The following is a 10,884-nucleotide window of genomic DNA, read 5'->3' as shown; positions in this document are numbered from 1 at the left end:
TTCTGCCTTTAATTCAGCAAAATTCAATTTAAAAACATTCAGTGCCTATTTTCCATAAGGTACCATTCTAGGTTTTGAGGCTACAAAGACAATTTTATGTTCTCACAAAAGCTCTCCCTCTGCTACTCATAATTTTGAAATTCCTATATCTGATCATAACCTCCTAGCCTTTAATTTCTCCATGTGCTTATTCCCTGCTAAACATATCCTCTGCCCTTGTCATAATCTCCCCAAACTCCACCCTTCCATGAGTTCCCAAATCATCACTTCTGCTCTGGTCTTATTTTCTTCCCTTCTGTCTTGATCACAAAGTTGTTGCTGTTGTTATTTTTTTAGTCATGTCCAGCTCTGAGGAAATATACTAAAGTAGTTTGGCATTTCCTTCTCCAGCTTATTTTACAGATGAGGAAACTGAGGCAAGTAGGGTTAAGTGACTTGCCCATGGTCACACAGCTAGTAAGTGTTTGAGGTCAGATTTGAACTCAGGAAGACTAGTCTTCCTGACTTTGAGCTGACACTATCCACTGTGCCACCTAGTGGCCACCAGATCACAAAATTAGATAGCCCAACTTTATATTGTCCTTTGCCCTTGAGTTCCTTTGACTTCTTGTCAATTGTTGGTACTCAACACCTTCTCATCCCCCTCAGTTGCCTCTGCCCTCTGATTGGAAGGCTGAGCTGAAGGGTGAAGCACTGACCTCCCAAAGCCTTCCTTTAGAGAGCTGAGCCATCACCAGTCTTCTTGACTTTTGTCCTGCCACTAGACTGATGACTGGAGAAGAGACTGAGGCTGATGTCTTTGTGCAGCTCTATCTCACAGCCAATTTGTGTGCAAGTCAAGACATGACCTTCATGATGTCCTTAGTCTTCTTGCAAAATAAAGGAATAACAACATCAAGGAGTCTGTACTTTCCAAGTAACTCCACTTTCTATTAGCAGTTCTGCTCATTTTCAACTCCACACAACATTATGCTCCTCACCTAGTAGCCTCTGGTCCCCCTCCCTCTTTACAGCTTTTTTTTTTTTGTTCTTCCCCCATTAGACTGTAACCTCTTTGAGGGCAGGGACTAGCTTTCTTTTTCTTACTTATATTCCCAACACTTAACAGTTCCTGGCATGTAGTAGGCACTTAATAAATAACTTATTTAATTGAATATTTGTCTTATTGATCCTTGTCCCATTCCAAACCCCCACCCCTAAATTAATCCCACCATCTTCTGCTCTCTGCTTGCAAGATGCTAATCTCCAGTGGAAGAAGTCATAACTGGCCTGACAGGGGCCACTAAAAGTTTTTGTTAAATGACCTCAATCCATTACTTGTACCTCACTGACTCTCTATTCCATTTCCCTCAGTAACAGAGCAGTGAGGTGGTACAGTGGATAGAGTGCTGGGCTTGGAGTCCGAAAGACCTAAGTTTAAATCTGGCCCCAGACACTTACTAGCTGTGTGACCCTGGGCAGGTTACTTAACCCTGTTTGCCTCAATTTTTCTCATCTGTCAAATGAGCTGGAGAAGGAAATGGCAAGTATTTCCGTGTTTTTCTTTTTCCTTTTCTTTCCTTTTTTTTGGGGGGTGGGGGTGGGGCAAGGAGGGTTAAGTGACTTGCCCAAGGTCACACAGCTAGTAAATGTCAAGTGTCTGATGTCAGATTTGAACTCAGGTCCTCCTGAATCCAGGGTCATTGTTTTATCCACTGTATGTTTTTCTAAGATCATTGAGCCCATCATTTCTTATAGCACAGTAGCATTTCATCACAATCCATGACAACTTGTTCAGTCATTCCCAAATGATGGTCATCCCTGCAATTTCCAGTTCTTTGACACCACAAAGAGAGCTGCCATAAACACTCTAAAACATAGAGGTTCTCTTCCTTTTTCCCTAGTCATCTTTGAAAACAACGTTTCCAAATGTTGCTTTCCCCCTAAATCATTTTAGCCAATATCTCAAGGTTTTTAAATTAGCATTTCTTCAATCAATAGTTATTCACATGACTAATTTTTAAAATTTCTTTGTTACCTACATTAACTATAAAGGATATATAAAGAAAGATGCTATCTGCATACAGAGAAAGAATTGATAAATAGAAGTATGTATAGAATAATTTTACATATATATGTGATAGATTAGGCTAAAAACGGTTAACAGATAACCTAAGACAGTATCAACAGTAGCTAAAAGGGTTAACAGAGAAACTAAGTTTTGAGGTTTGTTTTTTTTTTTATCAACTGTAACTAGAGGGTTTGAGTCCCTATCAACCAGGGACCATTAATCGTTGAGAGCCATTAATATTCCTAAATGACAGGAAACAGAAACCACACCTAGAAACCAGATCTTAAAGTAAAGAAATATCCTAAACAGAAAGACCCTTGGGGTATGACAAGTTTAAACATGTCTTTAGGAACATGCACAGAAAGACCAAATGTGTCCTTGGGTTCATCTTATGACATTTAAGCCCCAAAGACACACCCCTTAGTGAGAAAGGTACCCATCCTGGAGGATGTATTAGGACCCCAGGAAGTCCCAGGAAGTCCAAAATAGAATATGAACCTCCCACAAGGAGGAGATTAAGATAATGAGGAGATAACCTACTTTTTTCACTATAAATATAACCATTTCCATCTCCCTATTTGAGACACCTATCTCCTTTGGGTGTTCTCCCTGTGGCCACCAATCTTCTAATAAAACTTAGGAAACTGAATCACTGAGTCTTGTAATTTTTTGGGACACCTCAAAATCATTTTGATCAATTAAATCCATCCCCCCACTTTATATGTATATATGTGTATATGTATCTCTATTTATGTATTTATCTGTCTATACTTATTTGTGTCTAATGGTAGCCATCTCTATTGCAGGGTGAGGGAAGGGAAGAAAAAAGAAAAAAGCAATTTACATGATAACTTTATTATATATTTATAAGGAATAGCCAGTTGTACATAATAGATTTGCAGTTTCATGTGCAATCATTATCACACTATGTTATGGTAATGCTTATTTTATTCCATAAGTTAAAAATATATATTTTTTAAATAAGGTCAATTTAAAAAGAAGGAAATGGCAAACCACTCTGGTATCTTTGTAAAAAACAACAACAACAAATGGGGTCACAAAGAATTGGACATGATTGAACAACAACAAACAATAGTAACTCCTCTTCTTTGTTCCAAACTTCTTTCCTTAAGTTACCCTTATCCCTCCCATTTAGCAAAGAATCTTGCCTCATACTTCAGTTCACTGAAAAAATTAAGGTCATCCATACAGAGCTTCCTTTCTCCCCTCCCAACTCTACACTTCACATAATCTCTACATCATCCCTTGCTCTATCTCTCCTTTGCTCTTCTTGTTAACACAAATTAGCTACTTGGAGCCTTAATCTCATCATCTCCTATCCCCAAGAGATAGCCCCATTCGATCATACCTCTCACCTCCCCCATTTTAATTTTGTTAATCTCTTGGCTCCTTCCTACCTACTTACAAATATGCCCAGATTCTTAAATCTTCACTGGATCTCACTGTGCCCTTAACGTCTCCTCCCTTTCACAGCCAATCTCCTAGAAAAAGCTGTTCTCACTTTCTCTTTTCTTATTTATTTCTTAACATCCCCCCCTTTAAAAATTTTTTGTAGTGTTTTGTTTTCTTCTAATTACACATAAAGACGAATTTTAACATTCATTTTAAAATTTCAAGTCCCAAATTTTCTCTCTTCCTCACTGGAGTACATGTTTCCTTAGGATAGGTATTGTTTTGATTTAGTGTCCCCATTACCTAGCTTAGTGCCTGGCACATAGTAAATGATGTATGCTTTTTTATTGTTTGATCTTCATCCCAAATGGTGCTTGGAGGACAAGCTTTCCTTAAAGATTCAGAATCACAAAAGGAATAATATAATCAAACCCTAAGGAAACCCAGAGGAAAGGAACTGAAACTGAGCATCAGCAAAATTGGAGATTTGCAAAACTTAAATGATTAGAGAAGGCAGCACGAGGCACTTCATTTGAGAGGCAGCCCTATTGATTTTACCAGATTTTTGTCAAATTCATCCTCACACCAACCCCCCCCCAAAAAAAACCCCCAAAACTCCTACTTTTATACAGAGATAAAACATAAATAGCCAGGCTTTATGGACATGACAAGAATTGTAAGCATGGATTGATAAAAAATATCAAAGATATTTTTTAAAATAAAAGAAATAAAGCAAGTTTATTGAAGCATCTTTAAAAGTGAGAACAGTAAGCACTGAATCTAAAATAATTTTTAAAAGCTATGTCAGTCTCAATGATGAAGCATACACTAGCCACCTCCCAAAAAAGAACTGATATTGACTGAACACAGACTGAAACATGCTATTTTTCACTTTCTTTCATTTTTTCCTTTTATTTGAGTCTTGTACAAAATTACTAATATAGTAATGTTTTACATAATTGCACATGTATAACCTATATCTGATTGCTTACTGCCCTGCAAGGAGGGAGGAGAGGAGGGAGGGAAAGAAGACTAAAATTTGAAACCCAAAACTTTTTTTGTTGTTGTTGGGTTTTTTGGGTTTTTGTAAGTGAGGCAATTGGGGTTAAGTGACTTGCCCAGGGTCACACAGCTAGTAAGCGTTAAGTGTCTGAGGCCGGATTTGAACTCAGGTACTCCTGACTCCAGGGCCGGTGCTCTATCCACTGCGCCATCTAGCTGCCCCAAACCCAAAACTTTAAATAAATTTTTTAAAAGTTATGTCGGGGGGGGGGGGTGCAGCTAGGTGGCGCAGTGGATAAAGCACCGGCCCTGGATTCAGGAGTACCTGAGTTCAAATCCGGCCTCAGACACTTAACGCTTACTAGCTGTGTGACCCTGGGCAAGTCACGTAACCCCCATTGCCCTTCAAAAATGCAAAAAAAACCCAAAAAAACAAACAAACAAAAAAGTTATGTCAGGGGGAGCTAGGTGGCACAGTGGATAAAGCGCCAGCCCTGGATTCAGGAGGACCTGAGTTCAAATCTAGCCTCAGACACTTGACACTTACTAGCTGTGTGACCCTGGGTGAGTCACTTAACCCTCATTGCCCTGAAAGGGGGGGGGGGGGAGGAGCTATGTCAAGCTATTAAAGGTGAATAGGAAGTTCCCAAATATTATTCAGGCATTGAAAGAGTCAGCCTGAAACATATGTGGGCCTACACTGTTTAATATATTTCATGGCCAACTTTTGTCTTTTGCAATGCTCATGAAGTGTGCAGCACTTGGAAGGCATTGTTCTAGTCAGTAACTTTGGTTTCCTTTTATAGTCAATTTATTCTTTTAGTGTATTGGTTCTTAAGATGCTGTTGATCTATTTGTAAATTGTTACTTTGTATTTTATGCATATACTGTAATTTAATTATATATTGATTTAAAATATATTCATATTCTAATAAACAGTTATAGGGGGATTATTCCCTATGTTGTTAAAAAAAAAAGGAACAGAAGTGAACATAAGGAAATTCAGAGGGAAGCACAGACGAGTCAGACAGCTTCGATAATAACATGTTAAATTTATTATATATGGGGGAAGCTAGGTGGTACAGTGGATGAAGTGCCAGCCTTGGATTCAGGGGAACCTGAGTTCAAATCTGGCCTCAGACACTTGACATGTACTAGCTGTGTGACCCTGGGCAAATCACTTAACCCTCATTACCCCACAAAATAAATAAATAAATGGAATGTTTTTAAAAAGTTATTATATGTTTTAAAAGCAAGTTGTACATAATAGAAATTCATTATTTTACACATAATCTTTACTGTTCTATTTTTGTACGTGGAAATAGTCTCCCTTTTTGTGGGTGCATATTAAATTCAGAATAAAAAATAAAGAAATAGATCAGGAACTTTTATGTTCCTAGGTCTGAGTTTTATCACCACCCCCAAAGACCCTTAGATTTTGTGGGACTCATGGTCATATCCCTGTTCTGGGTCATATCAAAGAAATTAATTACCTGGCTCTCCATGGGGGGCTTTCCCCCAGTATTTCAGCAGTGATGGCTCCTTGAAGTAGTGCTGTGGTGAAGGGGCTTTCTCTTTAAGGAACTGAGTTTCTGAGTAAGAGTATGTTTGCTGAGGATGTAAACTGAAGAGTACATTATCTGAGTCTAGCTGAAAAGGGGAAAAAATCATCTTGACTTTATTTTTTTTTTAACTTCCCAACCTCCATTCAGGTTCCCATGGGTGTTTTTTCAATAGTTTATTCAGTTTGGTTATTTTTACACTCCTGATCTTCAATTGGTACGTGGAGAAGACCCACCCTTGGCTTTGAATGCAGTGCTTGTGTGAAAGGGTGTGAATGGGGGTCCTTTCAGAGCCCAGTGTCACTCACTAAGTTGGCCAGCCCCCTGTTTTCCCCAGCCCGCCTCCTCAGTTAACCTGGTCTCCACGCCCTAGCAAGGCTGCCCTTGGCTCTGAGCCTCTAGCTGGAGATCGGGTGAGTCTGGACACTGAGGGGACTGGCTGGCGAAGGCAGGCGCTGAAAGGTGAGGGAGAGAAGCTGTCTGGAAACCGGGAAAGGAGGCAGCCAGCCCCAGCTCAACCCTGCAGGGACCATGGCTACAACCTCTGTCCTGGTACTGCTTTTTCTCAGTCAACTTGTAGCTACCTCCTTAGCTCAGGTAAGCATTCTTTTGTCTCCTTACTTTGAGGTCAAAGCAAAGAAAGAGCTAACATGGGCACCGATTGCTCTTCCTTCTAGATGTAGAGGTAGGGGTTAACAAGTAGGTGGTTCCAGTTTTCATTTGTTCAGGATGAAAGAGCAGGAATTCGAGAGAGAATTGGAAACCTTATCTGGGGTAGGGAGGGAAGGATGGATGGATGAATGGATGGCTTCATTCCGCAATCCAAAAGTCACTACTAATTTTCATGTGGAGAGTGGGTGACACTATTAGATTCAACATTCCCATCTGCAAAAACAAAACTAGTAGAATTAAAAATCTTTTTTCCTTTCTTTTTTTTTGCCAAAATAGCATGAGATTAAGCACACACTTTATTTACCCTAACTAACTGCATTTAGAGGAAATACTAAAATCATTCCTTCTCTCTTCAGTGGAGCTCCCCATTAGCATGTAAGAACCTCCCCTCCCCAACTCTTCCCACCTTCCCCCCCAACCATGAGTGCCCACCTCATGCAGGAAGGGCTCTAATTCATGTGTCACCTGGGAGTCACTGGTGTCTGACAGTGTCCCTCTGCCAGGCGTCTCTATGTCTCCGTTTCTTCTTAGAGAAACCCCGGAGAGCAGAGCCCCAGCTCTCCAGGCAAGGTTTACAATGAGATCTTTGTTCCCCAAACTGCTGCTGTACCAGGTTCCCCGTGGAGCCCATGCCACAGTACAGACTCTCTTACCAAGAGGCTAAAAATGAAAAGTGAAAAAAATCCCACACCTTAACCACTCTGACAGAGAGGCCTCTTTCAGGGCACACAGATGGCACTCTGCAGCCCTCTAGACGTCCCTCACTTTGGATATCAATAATTGCTGACCCGCTCCTGCTGTGAGTTTAGGTGGTCTCAACACATAAAAGCATGGTAGTGTTTTATCTGCCCTGGTCCTTTAAGGTGACTTTGTTTGCCTGGCAGGGCTGTTAAAGAAGCTTACTCTGAGAAGGGGAAAGTTATCTTAGCTCCAAGTCTCATCCAATTCCCTGAGATGGAGAATTCTCTGAGCCCCCAAAGCTTTCCTGCTTCCCTGCCCAAGTTTCCCTGTATTCCTTTGACTCTCAGCTAAAATTTTACCTTCTGTAAGAGCCTTTCCAAGTTCTGCTTAATTTTAGTGTTTTCCTTCTGAAATTCCCTGATGATTTATCCTGTAGTATATCTTGTTTGTACCTAATTTTGTATATATTGGGATCCCCATTAGACGATGAGTTCTTGGAAAGCAGGGACTGTTCTTTGTCTTTCTTTGTATCCCTAGCACTTAGCATGGTACCTGACACACAGTAGGAACTTAATACTAGTTGGCTGACTGATTGCCATGCTGGAGTGTGAGTGGAATGGGGCAGGGAATTATCTATCTTTGGGGGACATTTACCTGATGCCATCTCTTTGTTTCTCCTATCAGAAAGTGGGGCCCCGGGGCCCTGCTGGACCTCAAGGACCTCCTGGACCTCCTGGAAAAGACGGCATAGATGTGAGTGTTCTTGGAATGGAGGGAAGAATGCCAGTGGGAAGTCAAAGGGGAAATAACACAGGAGAGTTAACTCAAGCTCCTAGGTAGCTTAATGGGAAAATTTCCTTTTCAATAAGTAGAATTTGCAAGTGAAAAATGGAAAAGAAAAAAAATGTATTTTCCTCAACATTGGCAAACCTGTTATAAAATTTCATAAAGTGCTCTTGGGGTAGTTGTCTGAGGAATTGATCTCTGACCTGAGGAAGAATTAGGTATTTGGGAGTTCAAGTGGGAAAGAGTGTTGAAGAGGGTGGTGGGGTAAGGCTCTGCTTTGGGAGAGAGGTATGTCTCAGGGGAACCCCCAAAAAGAGAAGAGCTAAATCTTTCACCTAATTTTCAGACTAAAATTGGTTCTCTTGGTGGGGGTTGGGGGAAAAAGGGTACTACAGTGTGATCTCTTTGCAAGGTCCACAGAGTTTGCTACTAGCAGGTTTCACGGGGAAGGAGGTTAAGAAACATACCTTTTAGTGATGAACTCAGGAGAGAATTGCGACCTTGTTTTAGGGTCCAAATGCTTATGGGTAGCTGTGGCTGCTAAGCCTTGCTAAGCAGTGCTAACCAGATAGGCACCTGGAAATCTTATCACCCATTTCTCAGAAAGTGTCATTTTTATCTCCTTTCCATATGCACCTCCCCCCTTTCCCTTTTTCCCCTTTTTCCCTTTTCATAGAAGTCTCTGCTAATCAGACATTGAAAGCACTAAGGAATTTGGTTTTTTCCCATTTTAGTAAAACCACTAAGTTTAGTAAGCCACAAAGCAGGCTCCCTAAGGTTTCAAGGTGGTCATTTTTCCTACCACAGTAACTCCTGTGGTTTTACAAAGGAATAGAGACCTAACTGTCTCTGGCCCCTATTCTATGGGTAGAGCAGGCAGGTCTAATAAGGAAAGAACTGTGTCCCTCAAACTTTCAGGCTGTGACAGACACTTCTAATTGCAGAATGGAATGGAATCAGGAAGGGGGTGGGGTGGGGGAGAATTCATTCTGAAATACCCTTATTGAATAGGAATGAATGAAAGATCCCTGGGCAAGTGGGGTCTTGGCTTTCTGAGAATACCAGGTTTAGGTCTACCATATTGAATCCCCTATGGTTCTAGGCAAAACTGTGAACTAGGCAGAGTTTCCTTGACCACCTGTGTTCCATCTTATGTCCCCTCATTTCTCATAGTTAGTGTCTTAGCTTAAGTCTTCTTAGTCCCTTAGTGGTCTCCAGTGGCCTTATTACTCAAGGCCCTCTAGACCAGCATACCCATATTTTCTTCTGTTATTTTTTTTCTACCCTCAGTCCTCCATTAGCTAGTGCTAATAAAAACTAAGATGTCAATGGCTGATAATGGCTATAATGACCATATTCTGCACAAATACTCCCCTCCCCCCCCCTCACACATACACAACACAATGAACTATTGCAGTGTAATATCCTACTTCAACATCTTCATTGAGGGCAGTAGTTTTTTTTTTTTTGGTGAGGTAATTGGAGTTAAGTGACTTGCCCAGGGTCACACAGCTAGTAAGTGTCAAGTGTCTGAGGCTGGATTTGAACTCAGGTCCTCCTGAATCCAGGGCTGGTGTTTTATCTACTGCACAACCTAGCTGCCCCTGGAACATTTTTAAAAATATAAATCTTATTTTTATTGCGAACTTTAAAAAATCAACAAATTTAATGTACAAAGGATAGAAAAGAGGATTGTATATAAAATTGGGAGTTCTCTAATATACAATTTTTTAATGTATAAAAAGAACTTCCTTCTGCTTTCATATGTCTGTTTTTTAAATGTTTAATTGATACTCTTTTCCTTCCTCCTTTTTTTTTGCGGGGCAATGGGGGTTAAGTGACTTGCCCAGGGTCACACAGCTAGTAAGTGTCAAGTGTCTGAGGCCAGATTTGAACTCAGGTACTCCTGAATCCAGGGCTGGTGCTTTATCCACTGTGCCACCTAGCTGCCCCCCCTTCTTTTTTTTAAAACATCACTAACACTACCCACCAACTCTTCCTGCCCAAATCAAAGACCTCCCTTATAACAAAAAGTTCAGTCAAACAAAACAAGTCAACATATTAGCTATCTCGGGGAATATATCATTCTGCACTCCATGTCCTATCATCTCTCTGTCAAGAGGTGGGAAACTGCTTCATCCTCAGTACTCTGAAGGCATGATTGGTCATTGCATTGATCAGCATTCCAAAGTCTTTCAAAGTTGTCTTCCTTTACATTATTATGATCACTGTTTAGATTTTGCTCCCAGTTTTGCTCATTTCACTCTGCATTAATTCATTCAAGTCTTCTCCAGTTTCTCTGAATCCATCATATTTGCTATGTCTTATGGTACTGTTATATTCCAGGATATTCATATACCATAATTTGTTTAGCGATTCCCCAAATGATGGGCCTTAGCTTTATTTTTAGTTATTTGCTTCAACAAGTAGTACTATAAATACTTTTGTGTGCATAGGATCTTTACCTCTGTCTCCGTTCCTTAAGATACACTTCTTAGCTGTGTGACACTGAGCAAGTCACTTAACCCTCATTGCCTAATAATAATAATAATAATAATAAAGATATATGCCCAGCATTGGTATCACTTGGTCAAAGGGCATATGCACATTTAATAAATTTGGGGGCTTAGTCCCAAAATGCTTTAAAAAATTATTGGATTAAATTAACAAGCAGACCAAAAATGCCTTCGTGTTTCTGTTTCTGGACCACTTTTCATG

General features: G+C 40.4%; 1 protein-coding gene across 1 annotated transcript in view; it reads left to right on the top strand.

Annotated features, from left to right (window-relative positions):
* The first annotated feature begins 6,454 nt into the window (after positions 1-6,454).
* COL9A3 (collagen type IX alpha 3 chain) overlaps positions 6,455-10,884 on the top strand; it is a 63,160-nt gene continuing 58,730 nt past the window's right edge. The window contains exons 1-2 of the mRNA XM_043986931.1: positions 6,455-6,624; positions 8,065-8,133. Coding sequence (XP_043842866.1) covers positions 6,559-6,624; positions 8,065-8,133 — 135 coding nt within the window. The 5' untranslated portion in view covers positions 6,455-6,558. The remainder of the gene's footprint in view (positions 6,625-8,064; positions 8,134-10,884) is intronic.

Source organism: Dromiciops gliroides, chromosome 2, assembly GCF_019393635.1.
Source record: "Dromiciops gliroides isolate mDroGli1 chromosome 2, mDroGli1.pri, whole genome shotgun sequence".
Lineage (NCBI taxonomy): Eukaryota > Metazoa > Chordata > Mammalia > Microbiotheria > Microbiotheriidae > Dromiciops > Dromiciops gliroides.
The sequence above is the reverse complement of the archived record's forward strand: the minus strand, read 5'-3'. Positions and strand labels throughout refer to the sequence as shown.